The 21,376-nt window shown below is 42.8% G+C and overlaps 1 protein-coding gene across 3 annotated transcripts in view; it reads left to right on the forward strand.

Annotated features, from left to right (window-relative positions):
- Window positions 1–21,376, forward strand: part of MID2 (midline 2) — a 211,348-nt gene that overhangs the window by 170,189 nt on the left and 19,783 nt on the right. For all 3 annotated transcript variants that reach the window (XM_072125910.1, XM_072125909.1, XM_072125911.1), the window contains exon 8: window positions 14,983–15,144. In XM_072125910.1, coding sequence (XP_071982011.1) covers window positions 14,983–15,144 — 162 coding nt within the window. The remainder of the gene's footprint in view (window positions 1–14,982; window positions 15,145–21,376) is intronic.

Here is a 21,376-nt window from a genome sequence, read left to right on the forward strand (position 1 = left end):
CATTCATTTAGTAATTAAAACCTGTATTTTAGCTGCTCCGTTATCTTTTTCTATGAATTAACTATTAGACCTCTACATTTGCTTGTCTGGAAGCCCCTGAGCTTTTGCTTCAGCTAATTGTAATTGTGTGCAACACGTCCTGTAATGTGAGGGAAACAAATTAGAAGACACAATTAACGAGTTGCCATTTAATTATGAGCATGACCATATAGATGGTGTATAACACAGCCTGAATATACATCCGGAGCACAGGTACAGCTGTTCTTGTCCTTGGCATATTTCATGCTACTTCTGCATTGTAATAAGGATCCTTTCCTAATAGCCTTTTGGGAGATATGAGTAACACAGCTGTATGATCCCAAACCATACGTGATACCTTAAAACTGGATAAAGGGTTTGTGCCAGACAGTACACCCACTCCTTAGAACATACAGGAACATATTAGATAAAACACAACAATGCCATATACAAATACAGAGGTACTGGGGCTTATTTACTAAGGGTCGCAGATCGCACTTTTGTCGGCTTTGACAGGTATTTAATAGGTGTCTGCGCTGTGATTGTGTGGCACGCGACCGGCTTTTGGCGCAGCTGCACTGGCTTGCATGCAACACAAATTGGGGGCCCGTGCCGTCGGATGATCAAACTGATTCGGGCTGAGCGCAGGATTTAACTTTCAAATGGTGACGCAAAATAATTCACATATGGAAAGTTGCTGGCCGTGCCCCCCCCCCCCCTCACGCCCCTTCACACCCCTTCACACCCACTGGCGTGAAGGTAGTGGAAAGGGCAAATTAATGGCAAGTGCTAGCAATAAGCTAGCATTTGTGATTATTTCAGGGCCTCTACGCCATTAACTTGGCTCAAAGACCCTGATAAATATGCCCCGTGACTCTAATTCCAAAGTCTTGTTACTGCTGTCAGTGGAAATTTGTAGGCAAACTATTGCTGGTAGTGTTGAGCTGTTAGCTGATTTATTCACTGGAGCAATACTCCTGAGAATAAGTTATCCTGTCCCAGCTGGCCCACCTGGGACCCTGTACCAGTCAAAACTGTAGTAACTGTGTGCCACTGACTGCACCACAGAACAAGTTATTACTTTTATAAAACTGGTGAAAAGTTTCCGCCACTAGTGCCAGTACAAAGTTTTTGGTAGTACAGTGAGTTCAGCGACGGATTCCATGCTGTTTATTTACTGAGAGAGTACAGAGGTTCCATAGTTTTAAGAGTTGAATTGCGGGTTGAATAATCCATAGAGAAATCAGATAATGTTTCGGAGCCAGGAAGGATTTTTGCACATCTAAAGGCTAATCTGGATAGTGTTCAATTGGCCATCTGCTTTACTTCAGTTTTTTTAAAGGAGATGTAAGACATAAATATAGATTTTATCCTGACAGTACTAGTATTTTGCAATATAGATAACCAAATAATAATTCTAGTGACAGTTAATAATATAATACTGATACCGAAAAGGATTTAGCGATTATATATTCAATAACATTAATGTATAATACCTGCATTTTACATATGACCAAGTATGAAGTACATTTTTAGTTATAATAAACTAGAAAATAAATGATAAAGTTCCCTGTGATCACTTTTGTCATTTACGCCAGAAAAAGCTTGCCATGTGTCTTTCTCCATTGAGGTCTATGGCCATACACAATGAGATATCAGCTTCATGTTCAGTAGCGGATTATAAAATAGGTGGTTTGGGCATTTTATACTGTAAGGGAGCTTCAGCCATGAAATCCTCGTACATCTTTTCCTGCTTTCAATATATATCTACACAAGAACCATTTCAGGACTTTGTAAGGTCCTCCAAAGGTCCTGGAACTGAAGATTGAAAGCAGACAGAAGGGAACATCCTCCAGTGTACTAGAAGCTTTATTCTAGTACCAGATGTAGGAAGTATATTCCAGACGTGTAGGGGCCATAAGATTCATGCCGCCCAGGGCTCATGGCAGTCTTAATTCGCCCCTGTTTGTTTTACAAAGGTCTCTCTCTCAAATGCTTCTTAGTGTGAGCTTATACACGCATATAATCTAAAACTGGAGAGAACAAGTCTTCAAATCTAACTTTCTGACATCTCAGCTTACATAAACAGAACCCAAACTACAAAGATGCGCGGATGGTCCTATGGAAAACAGAAATTTTAGCCTTTGTACATTTGATGAATATGACTAGCTTTTCCAAAGCTCTAGGACTTAAAGGAAACCTACCACTTAAAAGTGGTAGTTCTAAGACACATGGCACCAGCTCAGGGTGAGCTGGTGCCAGAGCTTATTTTCATTAATAAAATAAACCCCCTATCGCTGAATTATAAAATTTGTCTCGGCGCACCGCAGTAGGGCACGGCGCACCATGCATGCGCCCATACGTGCGGCCAATTCTGAAGTGCCAGAGAGTCGGTGACGTCACCGAGCTCTCCGGCACACTCGCGCCTGCACAACTTTACACGGGGAAATCTAGATTTCCTAGATTGGAAGATGGTAGAATAGTTCCTCCTTCACTCAAAACATATGATATAAGAAGAGGTGATTATGCCTTGTAGGTACCAAATTGTGTGGTGGTCATGTTTAACAGAGCTTCCTACTCTACTGATCAGATCTTGTCACTGTGACTCAACATCTTGTGCCAGTGCAGCTTTTTCACTATTACTACTAAAACTGTTCCCTTAGTCAGAACGGACTCTTTAAATCAGTCCCTGTCATGGGCTCAGTGTGCTTCATTAGACAGCACGGCGAGAAGTATTGGCTGCTAAAATATCCCACTACAAGGAAGAATAATCACATCTCTTAGAAATCCCAGGCGCCTGTTGTAATGCACATAATATCATAACATAAATCTTAATTAGAACTGATTCTGACTTGCACGAGTACCATATCAGTAAATGTGTTGGCTAGGAAAATATTAATACAGTGCGGTTCTTCAAATAATTATTATTTAATACTCTGGAAATAAAGAATACAGATTATATATACATAGAAAAACAACAGCAGAAGACACAATGAGGCGGTAAATTAAAACGGGGGACGCTGGTTAGTGAAATATGGAGAACCTAGAGGCAGAGAACTATATACAATATAATGAAGAATGATTTGAATGGGAATATTTCTACAGGAAAATAGGAGGTTAAGAAAAATTGGGGGCAGCGATGGCTTCTTGGATACTCTAAAAGTGTATTATTTTCTGTTTCTTGTCTACTATCTAATTTTATTTTCATATTTTAAATGGAAACAAGGCAGTAAATTAAATGTATGTGGGGTACAATTACTTTTCCAGCACATTGGGCAACAGTATTAGTAGTTTTACTGTATAATACAACAACTAGTAGATCTTGTGCTCCCTACATGGGGTTCCTGCAGAAACTATTGCATAGTAGCGCCCAGGATGCTTTGGCACCACTTTGTTTTATAACAAAGATTTGATTAAGCGGGTGCCCAGTATTTAAGGCTATATAAGGCCCGTTCCACACTTGCGAGTGTGATGCGATGAATTCACATCACACTCGTAACGCATGCTGACCGGATCGCACAGCGCGAACGCTGCACATCGGGAGTGAACTCAGCATGTCAGTTCAGTTCCGGTTTGCAGCATTCGGCCCATGCGATCCGGGCAGCATGCGTTGCCAGTGTGATGCGCGTTCATCACATCACACTCGCGAGTGTAGAAGGAGCCTAAGAACCCATCACATCTGACCCTGTGAATGGACTTTTAATCCCCCTCCCTCTGCCTGTTGTATTACAGTGACAGGGGGAGACCCATCTTGGGTGCAGTTGGCTTCCTGTAGAGGCAAAAGCTTCATTTGTACACCTGAAAAATTGCAAAAATTTATGATATGATACAGACCATATACAGCTAATTGAAACCAGAAACAAATGTAGCAGGACCTGTGGCTGGATTAAGGTTTTAAGAGGCCTCTTAAGTTCCTGTAGTCCCACACCCCTATTTTAGAAAGAAGTAAACTTAGGAATTTTTGCATAAAAATATTTCTATGTATGTAGTAATCCTCGTTCTGTTGTTGTATCTTTTGCAGTCAGATTGGTTTCAGTACCTCATCTTTGTTCTTTCTCATATGTATGCAAAAAAGTTAGTACTGTCGCTATAACTAAGCAGTAACATTGGCCCACATTTACTAAGAACAGGGCAAACTGCACTAAATGGAGTTTACCTGTGTAGTGTGCAGGGGTGTCAGCTTCAGGATTTCTGGTGCATGTTCTTCATGAATCTGGCACTCCCTGCACTGCTCCGATAGAGTGCACCAACTTTTTTTGGTGCACCTTTAACATGGGGCGTGCAACACACTTCTGTCAGACTTTGCATGATAAATCTAGTGCATGGCCTGACTGAGCACCGGAACGCCCCCTAATTTGGGTCGCATGAAGACTGGTGCATCTGCACTACAAAAGGGTCACGTGTGACACAAATGAGGTGCAGACATTTCTTGAATACTTGTGCAAGCAGTTTACACCTAAAAGAATGCTCAAAGTCCGACGGAAAAGTATCTCAAATCCCTTTATGGAGTAACATTGCTTCCTATACTGTATCTATGTACTGTAATAAGCTTTGTTCTGTTACTGTATCTATGTTATAAGCCTATACCTGATACTATAACTATTTAGTAATTACAATAACTATAATTATCATTGTTATTATGACATAATTAAAGTCTGGCTCTGGCACCTTATTTATGTAGAAAGTTTAGTTCTAATACTGTGTCAATGTAGTAAATTTGGTTCTGCTTTTGCGTATGACAATGTTGTTTTCTTAAGATGGAGGACTACATTAATATACCTGTGGACACGATGTATAGTAGCTTTTCTATGACTTTTTTAGTTTTCAGGCAATATTAAATCTTGAATCCTCTATATTATAAAGATTTTTGTGTATTAATTTGTCCATTTCCAGACACAGTACATGTGTTTTTTAGTATGTGGTTTGATCACCCTTCCATTTTACTGTAGAACAGGATCTGCCTACCAGTCTAAAGAAAGTCTTTAACGGAAATCTACTATTTGCTTTTATGCATTATGAACCAAACATACCTTGAGAATTCTGTAGCTACACTGATGCAGAAACATACCTTGAATAAACCCTGAACTGAGTGGTTTTGCTGAAAAAACAATTATAAAATTATGATAATGAGGCTCTGTCGCTCCTTTGCTGGGGCTCGGCTCTTCTCCTCACCCTAATTATGCACTTCTCCAGAGAATGACTTAATCACTGTGCTGTCCCTGACAGGCAGAAATAATCAATCACTGCACCATTAAACCAGTTCCTGTGTATGAGTCATCCAGCTCAGGTTGATTATTCCTGCCTGGACAGTTCAGGAAACTCTGTATAATGTGTGAGCCAGTATGCACCCAGCTTTCCCAAAGTCCTGAATTTTATAATTGTTTTTTGAGCAAAACCACTCGGATCAGGGATTAAACAAGATATATTTCTACATCAGTGTAACTACAGCATTCTTAATGGATGTTCACAATACATGAAAACAAATGGTAGATTTCCTTTAATAAATTTCTGGATGTCATGACAACTGATTGCTGTCTCCCCATGTCTTCATGATTGACCACGTGAACAGTTACCACTGGTGCTGTCACTGTTCGGGCTGTTATGTAACACACATTGTGGCTTGTGTATCAGGCAGCTGACACATTACGGATACAGAGAGTCCATAGCTCTTGATGTGACATCAGTATTGGGAGGCCTCACTAGCTTTAGTAATATTGTTAGCATTCAGATGACCTGCTAGCACCATCAGCACATTTCATGTTCCCTTCCAGTTGTATGACTGTGAATGTGACTTTCAGAGTCTATGACAGCTTCTATTCACAGCTTGTGTAGTCTACTGACATGGCCTGCAGGGAGGAAGCGGCCATCTTGACAGAATCCATACATCACAGTGTTGTTCCAAACGTAACTTGTATGTATATAAAAAAAAGTGAGTAAAATATTGGTAATGATAAAGCATAAGTAGGCTGTGTATGTTATCCCAAAAAACATTAACAGTGTATTGCCCAGAATAAGTTGCCAGGAAATGATGAGCAGTGCCCCAGCAGTATATAAATAATATACTGCCTTGGTTTTTCTGTGCCGTACTGTAATGCCGGGTATTTCTGATTTCCCATATTACGGACAACCCCCACTGCACTCTGCTTAGTATGCAACGACTCGACTGACTTCTAAAGCCGACTCTTTCTGTCAATCCCAGCACTGACGGCTTGTGTACTTCACGATTCAGGTGCGTGAAATTGCATATGAATTCAGGAGCCTGAGACTATTTCAGTTGATATGGTGTTTAGTGAATCAAGTACATAAAGTAGGAAATTGCTTATAGACTCATATTTTAGGTAATTTTGTCCTGCTTAAAATGCTAGTGCTGTAATAAATGGAAGATAATAAAACCAGTAATATTAGGAGGGATGTGCAAGCCATCCTCGTAATGCAAAATTCTGCATCAGTTTTGTAAAACATTCATCGAGTCCGTCTTCTATGTATCCTTTTCCTCTTTTTGTCTTGGTAGTGTATGATTCCTGTTTGATATCATGGTTGCAATATGAGCACATCTCTCAACCGCTCCAAATTGAAAGGGATATCTTTATACAACCTCCGCAGTGAAGATGGAAGAGGAGAGGACTGCTGTGGGGAAAGGGAAAGCTGAGTATCTTACAGAAATGGGAAATAGTAAACATGAGAGGAGGTATAAAAATTTAAAATTTATAAGAAATGGACTAAAGAAAAGGAAGTATTTTAAATGGGAGACAACACAAAAGGGAACATTGTAAGGAGGATGATATAGGAAAAGGGGAGTTATACCATGTTGGGGATCAAAGGAAGGGGGAAATTATACTGGGGACAGCCAGTAGGGGGGTATTATATACTTTGTGGGCACAGTTCGGGTGGGTTAAGGGCAGGGCTTGTGAACTGTAAATTTTCCCAGCTACAAGCCAAAATTCCCATTTTGGGTAGTGCTAACTAAAAAATATGCAACATGTATGATGTGCTTTACCTGGATGGTGAATTTGGTGCCTCCATAGGACGGCGGTGACTGCCAGGCTTTCTGCACCTCCTAGTCCTGCCTCCTCATGAATACACCAGATTGCTTTAAGCACAGTCTGGCGTTCCTGTTGTACTATGCGGCAGTGTCTGCTAGCTTTATGGGAGGGTTCCAATAAACCTAGCAGTTTATCACTGCTAAAAATAGGCTAGGGCTAGGAGCTACTTTAGTAAGCAGCACCTAGTGCTTTTTTTATAGGTGACTGGTCTTATTTAAGTACCACAGGCCGAGGCATTCATGCCCCCATCCGCCCCACATGCCGCTGCATAACACCCAAAGTGGCTTGTGGAATAGTAAAACCAGAACACTAGTGAGGATGGGGAAGTTCACATGCCATTTCTACCAGAAAACTCAGAGGAGGCATAGTAAATTGTTTATTCCATTGTTTATTCCACCTACTAGTTGACTTACCTTGCTCCTTTGAGACAGAAGTGTAATTTGGATTAATCAAACCTATGTCCCCTTGTTGGTCAAAAAGTGTCTAAAATACGCAATAAATAAAGATGGACATCATGTATGTATATTTTGAGGGCAAATGTTGAATTTTTTCGGATCGACTTATTTTATAAAATACAAGAATAAGTATATGTGCTTAAAATACACACATATATACACTCACCGGCCACTTTATTAGGTACACCATGCTAGTAACGGGTTGGACCCCCTTTTGCCTTCAGAACTGCCTCAATTCTTCGTGGCATAGATTCCACAAGGTGCTGGAAGCTTTCCTCAGAGATTTTGGTCCATATTGACATGATGGCATCACACAGTTGCCGCAGATTTGTCGGCTGCACATCCATGATGCGAATCTCCCGTTCCACCACAAAGATGCTCTATTGGATTGAGATCTGGTAACTGTGGAGGCCATTTGAGTACAGTGAACTCATTGTCATGTTCAAGAAACCAGTCTGAGATGATTCCAGCTTTATGACATGGCGCATTATCCTGCTGAAAGTAGCCATCAGATGTTGGGTACATTGTGGTCATAAAGGGATGGACATGGTCAGCAACAATACTCAGGTAGGCTGTGGCATTGCAACGATGCTCAATTGGTAACAAGGGGCCCAAAGAGTGCCAAGAAAATATTCCCCACACCATTACACCCCCACCACCAGCCTGAACCGTTGATACAAGGCAGGATGGATCCATGCTTTCATGTTGTTGACGCCAAATTCTGACACTACCATCCGAATGTCGCAGCAGAAATCGAGACTCATCAGACCAGGCAACGTTTTTCCAATCTTCTACTGTCCAATTTCGATGAGCTTGTGCAAATTGTAGCCTCAGTTTCCTGTTCTTAGCTGAAAGGAGTGGCACCCGGTGTGGTCTTCTGCTACTGTAGCCCATCTGCCTCAAAGTTCGACGTACTGTGCGTTCAGAGATGCTCTTCTGCCTACCTTGGTTGTAACGGGTGGCGATTTGAGTCACTGTTGCCTTTCTATCAGCTCGAACCAGTCTGCCCATTCTCCTCTGACCTCTGGCATCAACAAGCCATTTCCGCCCACTGAACTGCCGCTCACTGGATGTTTTTTCTTTTTCGGACCATTCTCTGTAAACCCTAGAGATGGTTGTGCGTGAAAATCCCAGTAGATCAGCAGTTTCTGAAATACTCAGACCAGCCCTTCTGGCACCAACAACCATGCCACGTTCAAAGGCACTCAAATCCCATTTCTTCCCCATACTGATGCTCGGTTTGTACTGCAGGAGATTGTCTTGACCATGTCTACATGTCTAAATGCACTGAGTTGCCGCCATGTGATTGGCTGATTACAAATTAAGTGTTAACGAGCAGTTGGACAGATGTACCTAATAAAGTGGCCGGTGAGTGTATATCTTCTCTCAATTTATAGTATGTACAGTATGTATTGACTGTCATTTTGATTCTTCTTATCTTCATCCATCATAATGCTAGGAGCAGGGGCAAGTTATTTCTGTAGCTTCAGTACTATAGTGTCCCCTGCTATTTCTACGGTCTTCACAGGATCAGACATCAATAGTTCATCCAGGAGGCCAACACTCAGCTAACACACCCCTGGACATGGATATGGAAGAATACAGCTCTATGTGCCCATTGGGGCTGGAGGTTGCAATTACAACAATTTCTTAATTTTTCAGTGTGACCCATCGCATCGACCACCTCGACCACCATAGGGACACAGAGCCAACTATTTTATAATATTAAAGTGATAACAACTTCAATATGTGGTATAACGAAACACAAAGGACAAGGCTTCACGTCTAGTTAGATTATTTCTATCTTCTCTGATTATATTGTTTTAATTTGACATTAGCCAAAGTGCCTGGATATTTATGACCTGCATATTAGGGGTCACCCAAAATTCATAGTGACATACCGATTCATAGCTGCATGAACTTGTGTAGGTTTTTTGTGTGCATGCACTGTAATGGAACATTAGAAAGGTTTGTATTTTAGTTTTGATATTTTAGATTCTACTTTGTGTATCCCTGGGTGATAGGTTTAGTGCAGCACAGGCGTAAACATTTACACATCAGATTGAACTTTATTTGCACTCCCGGAAAAATCTGCAATTTGGAGATGCTAGTAAACCACACAGATTAATTCAAGATTAGTTATGACAGAAAGGAATACATTAAATACTTCATATCCTGGATTAAGCAAATCCCCGCAACACTGAACACAAAGTTATAGTAAATGTCACAGTTTCACATGGAGATTGTGATCATCTCCGCAGCACATGGGACAGGGCCTGTACTCTGCATCAGCCTCGGGATTCATGATTGACTTACATCTTAGATTGCATCAGTATCACACAGAGTTTTATTCATGAAGGAGAAGCAGCTTTGAAAACCATCTCTTAAAGGGACTCTATCATTAGATTTTGACTCATTAGGTAGGGTATAAAATCTCATCTTTAAAAAAAAATCTTTTCCCTGAGATGAGTCATATTTTGCCTGAGATGAGTCATGTTTAGAGGATGCAGTGGGAATGTTAACTCAGATGACATTATCTTCACTTCTGTGAAGAAGCAAGCTTTAGGTGACAATTTAAAATTAAAAATCTTATCTTTCAGAGCTGGAACTTTATCTGCAGTTTTCATTTCCAACAAAGTTCTAGTTTTAGCTTCCTACAATGGACGATTGTTTATTAAATATAAAATATATAAAATATAAAATAATAATAATAATAATAATTCTTTATTTATATAGCGCCTACAGATAATATTTCAACTATGTACAGTTTGCCTCACTAATGTACAGATTGTGCCAGATTATTGAATATTGGTGCACGGTCTTCATTAAAGGTTAACCATCAAAAAACATTCCTCAAAGTATAATACCTTTTTGGTCCATAGCAACTATGGTTTCCAACTCTAAAAAGAACTACAATCAGAAAGATGGAGGGATTGAACCTGCCTCCTGTGACATCATCACAAGCATATCTATCTTTCTATTTATGTAAAACTGCAGCACAGCACATGGGACATATTGAAGATCTGTAGAGTAACAGTACACATATCACTGCTCTCTATCCGCTGTCTGCCATGTTCTGCTGTCATGAGGTGAAGGGGGGTAGGTGAGGACTGTGTATTTGTTTATGTAAAAGTGTAGGGAAAGCTGAAGGTGAACAGTGAGATATAAGAATCTAGGTGGGTTATTATCACATTAGTTAGAGCTCCTGGGAGCACATGGCAGCCATGAGGAGAATCAGCTGACAGCAGAGAGGTGAGGGGGTGTGTCTCCCATGTACAGTCTCCCTCCCTATTCAGCACAGTGAGGTGCCTAGCAACGGCCATCTGAGGAGTCACTGATAACAGGGGGAAATCTGCTAAATAGCAGTGAAAGGAGGAAGAATTGGGTAACCAATCCAATTCCAGCAGGCTTAAAATTGCATGCCCTACAACATATAGAAAAGATTTTTTAAATGACGGTTACTTTTTAAGTTACATATTTTTTCAGAGTCAATAAAAAGGAAGCAGATTTTGCTCTGGTAAATTAAATAAACATGTTAAAGTCTGTCTACCAGGTATAACTAGTACACATACAGGTTATAGAATATAATGGGGCACACTTACTAAGGGTTCAAACAGCGCATATTCGTCGGGTTTCCCGACTTTTTACTGTTTTGGCCTGAATTGTTTCCATACATCTGCAAGGTGTTCTTCACACATATTGTTCTTCACATACTATTATGGAGAACACCGTTCTGCACGCGTGTCTTCGGAACTGATTGCAGATGTACTCGAACATCTGCAATCTGTTCATCAGTGTTCTTTCAATGTGTTCTTTCAGTGAAAACATCGGCAAACATGTGCAATATGTTCTTCTCGAATAACGAGTACCCAAGCATTTTAGTGCTCGCTCATCTCGAGTAATGAAGTCAAAAAATTAGAGAAAAAAATTGCAAAGACAATGTGGATTAAAGGTATTGACCTAGACATTTAACCATGAAACCTATGGTATTTCTATGAAAACATATTGTATGATGATATGTCGAAGCATAAGTCGAGTCCTCAGATGAGGTGGGAGACCGGTGGAGATCCTAGTTATAGGGGTTAAAAACATAGATTAGCTTACTATAGGCCAATAGTAGAGTAGAGGAATTGCAGAATGGTGCCTGGGCTTAGTACTAAGTACTATGATTACATCATAATGTCATTTGTACCACATAATATAACATGATATTTGTGTTAATAAATTCAGTGTTTGATAAAGGCTGTTGTATCAGCTGAAAACGTTTGCATGAAAATTTTGGCCAAAAACCACTTTCTGCATACTAGAGTGCTTGGATTACATTGCATAGACATTTCTTGGAGTCGGATCCCTAATCCTTATGCACCCCTCCTTGACACCTGATGTGCACCGATACATGTTGAAAAAAATGTTTGCATTACCATCATTCCTAGTCTCCTATGTTTGCTGTCTGTTCTGCTTCATTCCTTCTTAATAACATTCGATCTATGGACAAATATGACATTTAAAGTGGGGTTTTTTGGCAATTATATTTGTTGATCTCTCCTAAGGAAATACCATTAGCATCTAATTGGTGTTGGCTCATGCATCAGAACTTCTAAACTACTGCTGGTCTGTTCGCTACACATGGATGGAACCAGATGCGGATACCTCCATCTCCATGGCAATCTCCTTCAGCTCCATAGAGATGAATGGAGCAGAACGGTTATCTCCGTGAACGACGAGGGGTCCGACTGAGGTACCTCATTGGACCCCTTGCTCTCGTGAAATGTGAGGTCTCATCGTTGAGACCCCCACCGATCAGTAAGTTTATCCCTATCCTGTGGATAGGGCCTAACTTTGTTCGTTGGACAACCTGTTTGATATATGTACCACCATTATAAATTCACTTGGCGATATGAAATTCTTGATATTATTTTAGATGGGATAACCTGTAAACAATCCAGATCTATACCCCAAGCTCAAATTGAATGTGTTATCATTCAATTGGAGCTTGGGGTAATAGTGTGGGTCCATGGAGTTTTCAGGTGTAAGTATATTTGTGTGTCTGGCTTGAACATCCTTTCCAATGCGCCATTTTCTTTCCTTCATCTGTAATATACCCAATATGAATTGAAATTTACTTTTGTGAATTTGTTTCGAGATATTAACTAATGGATTTGTGTGTTTTGTAAATAAACAATTATATTTTAGTGAAGTTTATTGAATCTAGTTTTCTGGAATTTCCAGTCCTAACCTTAAAGGAAACCTACCACTTGAAGTGGCAGGTTTCAGATGGAAATACCGGGCACCAGCTCAGGGTGAGCTGGTGCCGGAGCTTATTTTTGTTAGTGTTTTAAACCGCTGTATTACGGTTTAAAACACTTTTTAAACTTTATAGCCGGCGCAGGGAGGTACGCGCTCGGCGCTTACCATGCGCGCGACCGTGCGCACGGCTACATAGGAAGTGAAGGAGAGCCGCGCGCATGGTAAGCGCCGAGCGCGTACCTCCCTGTGCCGGCTATAAAGTTTAAAAAGTATTTTAAACTGCAATACAGCGGTTTAAAACACTAACAAAAATAAGCTCCAGCACCAGCTCACCCTGAGCCGGTGCCCGGTATTTCCATCTGAAACCTGCCACTTCAAGTGGTAGGTTTCCTTTAACGGGCAGGCGAAGGGAGGGATAAAAAAAATACACATCTACAAGTTAAATATATCAGAGCTAGTTGGTCCCCCATAATACAAACACAAGAAGAAAAACTTTTTTTGGTTCACATGAATAAATCATAACCTACTGTACCCCATTACTGGGAAATTAATACAAAAAATATATATTTAAAAAATGTTGATAAAATTTCATCTTTATTAACATAGTCAACCTGTAAATCGTGTACAAACCACAAGTGGTGGAACACAGAAGAGGAATGGTACATGGAGATAAAATGGTAGAAACATACATACAAGAGCACTGTAAACCCTTTTTTTGTGCTAAGAAAAGATTGTTGGGTAAACAATCAGAGCACTGAAGGCAAACATAAATCAGGAATCTGACAATAGAGTACATAAACTTAGTGGACCAACATGCCAAAAGAGGCTCCCAATTATACTCAACGTGAAAATAAATCAGTTAAGTTGTACGGTATCTTACACATGTCAGATTGTGAATGAGCTCCGGTACCAAGGGATAACACAACTCCGACGTGTGGTTCACACATTGCATAATGCACGCCAGCCTGTACAGTGCCTTCTCCTTGTAGTTCCCACTCTGCAATGCCTTGTGTCCGGTGGATACCTTCCAAATTGGAATGTCCCTGGGGACCCCGTAGATATATAATTACGACATCTTTTTGTGTATCTGTGTATCTAAAGAGTACTGGGCCTATACATTCTGCAATACATAAATTCTGCTTTAATAATGTATATGTATTCTGATATATATATATATATATATATATATATATATATATATATATATACTAGCTGTAGCTCCTACCATTGCCTGGGATAGTAAATAACTGCTCTTAGCTTTAACAAAATAGAATTGGTTAACAAAAATATTTTATATGTATCTATAGACTGTCTCTGACGCTGTCTCGGCACTCTCATTCCAGTGACTGTCTGTCTCGGGCACTCTCATTCCTGTGACTGTCTGTCTCGGCACTCTCATTCCAGTGACTGTCTGTCTCGGGCACTCTCATTCCTGTGACTGTCTGTCTCGGGCACTCTCATTCCAGTGACTGTCTGTCTCGGGCACTCTCATTCCAGTGACTGTCTGTCTCGGGCACTCTCATTCCAGTGACTGTCTGTCTCGGGCACTCTCATTCCTGTGACTGTCTGTCTCGGGCACTCTCATTCCTGTGACTGTCTGTCTCAGGCACTCTCATTCCAGTGATTGTCCGTCTCTGTGACTTTCTGTGTCTCCGATTGTCACTTTGTTTATGGGGAGATTTATCAGAAGTGTCTGAAAGCAGAAATGCTCTAGTTGCCCATGGCAACCAATCAGAGCCCAAGTTTAATTTTTGCACAGCTCTTTATACAATTACAGCTGATCTCTGATTGGATTCCATGGGCAACTGGAACAGTCTTACCTCAGACACTTCTGATAAATCTGGCCCCATCTCTGTATCCCTATCAAGCTTACCTCACACATAAGTGTGTTATTCTCATTGCCTATCAAAGCTTAGAGCTCATATTGATGATCTGTGGCAGAACAGTAGCCAATCACAGCTCAGCTTCCAACTGCCACAGCAGCAGCAGACAATGGCTCCTGAATATGGTGGGTAATAAGTGGACTTTGGAAAGCAACCTGGTCTAAGACGTTCCCCGAGTCACAGGCAATAACTGTGTAAAATTTGGTGATTGTAAATGCAAAGGTGCAGATTCCTTTAGTGGACATACATACATACATACATAGATACACACACTCAGCTTTATATATGATATATATATTTTCATGTATTCACCCATTGATTTTACCCTGTTTCTAGGTCTGTATAGCTCTATGGATAGCTGGATGATTGTGCCTAATATCAAGCAGAACCATTATACGGTGCACGGCCTCCAGAGCGGAACGCGTTATATATTTTTAGTCAAAGCAATCAACCAGGCTGGGAGTCGACACAGTGATCCGGCAAGGCTTAAGACTAATAGTAAGTACATGTGGACATTGGGTGGTAAAGCACCGTCGTGTGTAATAATCCTTCTGTCCTGTTTCTTCTATTACGTGCCAGCAGATAAATCAAGATGATCATGTAGCCTCCATCGTCCTGCGCCCTAGGATACATGCATTTCATATATTGCACAGGTTGCAGGTGGTGAGAAGAAACAAAATATGTGTAGAATTAGACTACAATTTAAGAGTTAAGAAGAAATTCACTCATCATCAAAATACTTCTCCTCCAAGGTTTTTTTTTAATTATTATTCAGCATTGAAACAGATTCCCAACTGTAGACAGTCCTGTTTGCATCTCATCATCGCAGTGTAGGGAACTGATTTGACTAGATGAGAAACAGTAGAGTTTCCTTATGGAGTCTTCTTACTTCTGTGAACTAGTCTACAGTCATGGCCATAAGTTTTGAGAATTATATATTTTTACAAAGTCTACAGCATCAGGTTTTATAATGGCAATTTGCATATACTCCAGAATGTTATAAAGATTGATCAGCTTAACAGCAATTAATTGCAAAGTCAATATTTGCCTACTTTTCCCCCAAAACACATTTCAACTTCACTGCAGGCCTACCTTCAAAGGAGCAGCTAACATCGTTTCAGTGATTGCTCCAGTAACACAGGTGTGGGTGTTGATGAGGACAGGGCTAGAGATCAATCTGTCATGAGTAAGTAAGAATCACACCACTGGACACTTTAAAAGGAGGCTGGTGCTTGGCATCATTGTTTCTCTTCTGTTAACCATGGTTATCTCTAAAGGAACATGTGCAGTCATCATTGCACTGCACAAAACTGGCCTAACAGGGAAGAGTATCGCAGCTAGAAAGATTGCACCTCAGTCAACAATCTATCGCATCAACAAGGAATTCAAGGAGAGAGGTTCCATTGTTTCCAGAAAGGCTCCAGGGCGCCCAAGAAGGACCAGCAAGCGCCAGGACCGTCTCTTAAAAGTGTTTCAGCTTCAGGATCGGGCTACCAGCAGTGCAGAGATTGCTCAGGAATGGCAGCAGGCAGGTGTGAGTGCATCTGCACACAGTGAGGTAGAGACTCTTGGAGCAAGGCCTGGTGTCAAGGAGGGCAGCAAAGAAGCCACTTCTCTCTTCTTGCCCAGGATCCGGATAGGAATGCACCCTTAAAGGAAACCTACCATTTGATTTGTTGCATTATGAAGCAAACATACCTTGAGAATGCTGTAGCTACACTGATGCAGGATCATATCTTGGTTAATCCTTGAGCTGAGTGGTTTTGCTGAAAAAACAATTATAACATTCAGGACTTTGGGAAAGCTGGTTCAGGCTGGCTGCCTAGATCGACACATTAGACACTGAGCTTGTTATTACAAATGGAGGTTAGTTAAGCATATCTAATCAACCTGAGCTGGGTCACTCATACACAGCAGATGGGGGATGGTGCAGCAATTGATTATTCTGTCCGTCAGGGAGAACAGCGATTCCATCATCCTTTCCTGCAGAGAAAAACTCACCAGCTAGGACATGCGCTGAACAAGGCGCTGAAGGAGCCATAGAAGATAGACAGCTTAATTATCATAATGTTATATCTGTTTTTTCAGCAGGGGGTTTCACTCAGCATAGGGATTAACCCACATATGATCCTGCATCAGAGTAGCTACAGCATTCTCAAGGTATGTTAGCTTCATAATGCATCAAATCAAATGGTAGAGTTCCTTTAACTGTGATTTTACTGCAGCATTATCCTGGATGCCCCAGGTCATCAGCAGGTTTTCCTAATATTTTAATGAGGGCACATTAGCAGTGCTGTTTTTGGTTCTTTTATAGAAGATATTGGTTAAGATTAGAGATGAGCGAGCACTAAAATGCTCGGGTACTCGTTATTCGAGACGAACTTTTCCCGATGCTCGAGTGCTCGTTTCGAGTAACGAGCCCCATTGAAGTCAATGGGAGACTCGAGCATTTTTCAAGGGGACCAAGGCTCTGCACAGGGAAGCTTGGCCAAACACCTGGGAACCTCAGAAAAGGATGGAAACACCACGGAAATGGACAGGAAACAGCAGGGGCAGCATGCATGGATGCCTCTGAGGCTGCTTAATCGCACCATTATGCCAAAATTATGGGCAACAGCATGGCCATGACAGAGTGACCGAATGAGGCTAGATAGCATCTAAAACATCCAATAATTGACCCTGACACTATAGGGGATGGCATGCAGAGGCAGCGGCAGCGGCAGCAGCGGCAGGCTAGAGAGTGTCATGGCAACATACCCTAAATGGACTCAGGCTTCAAACCAATGGGTGGCAGAGAGGAACCAAAGGAGGTGAGCAAGAAGCGCTCAAATAATATCGGTACATGATAAAAGTTTGCCAGTATATTTTGTGGATTACACAGCAGGGTGGCGACAAAGTTAACATGGAAGCCATGAAAACAACCCAAAATTCTGCCTGACACAGCTCGTTTGATAAGGGGACCATGTATGGAGGCAGTGAACTAGTAGTAGATTAAAGGTGCTGCAGTTAAAACTATGTTAGTTGGACCTTGGCATGGAGCTGGCGCTCCGCTGCCAGGCAAGCTTTCGCCAATCCAAGCCCCTGTCTCTAGGCTACTCCCCAAACAGCACTTCTAAGAACCTTTTGTATAAGATCAAGTGTAGTAGCGTTCTTATAAGTTTGGGATATGGCGGGTGAGGGGAATGTAAACAGATGCGCAAGAAGCGCTGAAATAATATCGGTAAATGATAAAAGTTTGCCAGTATATTTTGTGGATTACACAGCAGGGTGGCGACAAAGTTAACAAGTTTGATATGGAATGCCCTGTAATAGCTCTTGGGCGGTGTGCCTTTTATCGCCTAGGCTCAGCAGTTTGAGCACCGCCTGCTGTCGCTTAGCGACGGCACTGCTGCTGTGCCTAGAGCTACCGACTGATGGCGCCATGCCCACGGATGGTAATTCGGAGGAGGAGGTGGAGGAGGGGTGGGAGGAGGAAGGGGTATAGTAGGCCTTTTTTAGACCTGGACCGAGGTAGGCCCCGCAATCCTCTGCGTCGGCAGTATATGACCAGCCCCAGGGTCAGACTCGGTCCCAGCCTGCACCAAGTTAAGTGTAGTAGCGTTCTTATAAGTTTGGGATATGGCGGGTGAAGGGAATGTAAACAGATGCGCAAGAAGCGCATGATGCGCATGGAGCTGGCGCTCCGCTGCCAGGCGAGCTTTCGCCAATCCAAGCCCCTGTCTCTAGGCTACTCCCCAAACAGCACTTCTAAGAACCTTTTGTATAAGATCAAGTGTAGTAGCGTTCTTATAAGTTTAGGATATGGCGGTGAGGGGAATGTAAACAGATGCGCAAGAAGCGCATGATGCGCATGGAGCTGGCGCTCCGCTGCCAGGCGAGCTTTCGCCAATCCAAGCCCCTGTCTCTAGGCTACTCCCCAAACAGCACTCCTAAGAACCTTTTGTATAAGATCAAGTGTAGTAGCGTTCTTATAAGTTTGGGATATGGCGGGTGAGGGGAATGTAAACAGATGCGCAAGAAGCGCATGATGCGCATGGAGCTGGCGCTCCGCTGCCAGGCGAGCTTTCGCCAATCCAAGCCCCTGTCTCTAGGCCACTCCCCAAACAGCACTTCTAAGAACCTTTTGTATAAGATCAAGTGTAGTAGCGTTCTTATAAGTTTGGGATATGGCGGGTGAGGGGAATGTAAACAGATGCGCAAGAAGCGCATGATGCGCATGGAGCTGGCGCTCCGCTGCCAGGCGAGCTTTCGCCAATCCAAGCCCCTGTCTCTAGGCCACTCCCCAAACAGCACTTCTAAGAACCTTTTGTATAAGATCAAGTGTAGTAGCGTTCTTATAAGTTTGGGATATGGCGGGTGAAGGGAATGTAAACAGATGCGCAAGAAGCGCATGATGCGCATGGAGCTGGCGCTCCGCTGCCAGGCGAGCTTTCGCCAATCCAAGCCCCTGTCTCTAGGCTACTCCCCAAACAGCACTTCTAAGAACCTTTTGTATAAGATCAAGTGTAGTAGCGTTCTTATAAGTTTAGGATATGGCGGGTGAGGGGAATGTAAACAGATGCGCAAGAAGCGCTGAAATAATATCCGTAAATGGTAAAAGTTTGCCAGTGTATTTTGTGGATAACACAGCAGGGTGGCGACAAGGTTAACAACTTTGATGTGGAATCCATGAAAACAACCCAAATTTCGGCCTGACACACCTCGTTTGATAAAGGGACGATGTATGGAGGCAGCTATATAAACGACTTTTGGAGGTAGCAATGGAGACAACGTGTGGAGGCTGCTATGGAGACAATTCAATTTGGATAGTGCCTGTATGTGGCAGTCCAAAAAAGTTTTCAAACCAGAGGAGCAGGTAGGTGGCCCTCCAGAAAAATGGAATAGATTGAGTGCCTGTATGTGGCAGTCCAAAAAAGTTTTCAAACCAGAGGAGCAGGTAGGTGGCCCTCCAGAAAAATGGAATAGATTGAGTGCCTGTATGTGGCAGTCCAAAAAATTGTTTAAAACAGAGGACCGGGTCGGTGGCCCTCCAGAAAAATTAAATGCATAAAGTACTATAGGTAGAGCCAGTGGGCGCTGTCAAAAAATAGCCAGTTTCCTCTGCTTTACTGTACAAAGAGCAGGAGAAGGAGGAAAATGAGGAGGAGGAGGAGGAGTGGATAAATTATTCAGGTTGAGCTTCCTTCACCTGCTGGAGATTGGAAATTAGGAGAAATCCATGCTTTATTCATCTTGATAAGCGTCAGCCTGTCAGCGCTGTCAGTCGACAGGCGTGTACGCTTATCGGTGATGATGCCACCAGCTGCACTGAAAACCCGCTCGGACAAGACGCTAGCGGCAGGGCAGGCAAGAACCTCCAAGGCGTACAGCGCCAGTTCGTGCCACATGTCCAGCTTTGAAACCCAGTAGTTGTAGGGAGCTGTGTGATCATTTAGGACGATGGTATGGTCCGCTACGTACTCCCTCACCATCTTTCTGTAAAGATCAGCCCTACTCTGCCGAGACTGGGGACAGGTGACAGTGTCTTGCTGGGGTGACATAAAGCTGGCAAAAGCCTTGTAAAGCGTACCCTTGCCAGTGCTGGACAAGCTGCCTGCTCGCCTACTCTCCCTCGCTACTTGTCCCGCAGCACTACGCACTCTGCCGCTAGCGCTGTCAGAAGGGAAATACTGTTTCAGCTTGTGCACCAGGGCCTGCTGGTATTCATGCATTCTCACACTCCTTTCCTCTCCAGGGATGAGAGTGGAAAGATTTTGCTTGTACCGTGGGTCCAGGAGAGTGAACACCCAGTAATTGGTGCTGGAATAAATTCTTTGAACGCGAGGGTCACGGGATAGGCAGCCTAGCATGAAATCTGCCATATGCGCCAGAGTACCAACGCGTAAGAATTCGCTCCCCTCACTGGCCTGACTGTCCATTTCCTCCTCCTCCAACTCCTCCAATTCCTCTTCTTCTGCCCATACACGCTCAACAGTGAAGGACTCAACAATGGTCCCCTCTTGTGTCTCGCCAACATTCTCCTCCTCTTCCTCCTCCACCTCCACCTCCTCCGATATGCGCTGAGAAACAGACCTAAGGGTGCTTTGGCTATCAACAAGGGAATCTTCTTCCCCCGTCTCTTGTGAGGAGCGCAAAGCTTCCGACTTCATGCTGACCAGAGAGTTTTTCAACAGGCCAAGCAGCGGGATGGTGAGGCTGATGATGGCGGCATCGCCACTGACCATCTGTGTTGACTCCTCAAAGTTACTCAGCACCTGACAGATATCAGACATCCACGTCCACTCCTCATTGTAGACTTGAGGAAGCTGACTGACCTGACTACCAGTTCTGGTGGAAGTTGACATCTGGCAGTCTACAATCGCTCGGCGCTGCTGGTAAACTCTGGATAACATGGTCAGTGTTGAATTCCACCTCGTGGGCACGTCGCACAACAGTCGGTGAGCGGGCAGTTGGAGGCGGCGCTGCGCTGCCCTGAGAGTGGCAGCATCTGTGCTGGACTTCCTGAAATGCGCACAGATGCGGCGCACCTTCGTGAGCAAATCAGACAGATTGGGGTATGTCTTGAGGAAACGCTGAACTATCAGATTTAACACATGGGCCAGGCATGGCACATGTGTCAGTCTGCCGAGTTGCAGAGCCGCCACCAGGTTACGGCCGTTGTCACACACAACCATGCCTGGCTTCAGGTTCAGCGGTGCCAGCCACAGATCAGTCTGCGCCGTGATGCCCT

Source organism: Engystomops pustulosus, chromosome 9 (assembly GCF_040894005.1).
Source record: "Engystomops pustulosus chromosome 9, aEngPut4.maternal, whole genome shotgun sequence".
Taxonomy (NCBI): Eukaryota; Metazoa; Chordata; class Amphibia; order Anura; family Leptodactylidae; genus Engystomops; species Engystomops pustulosus.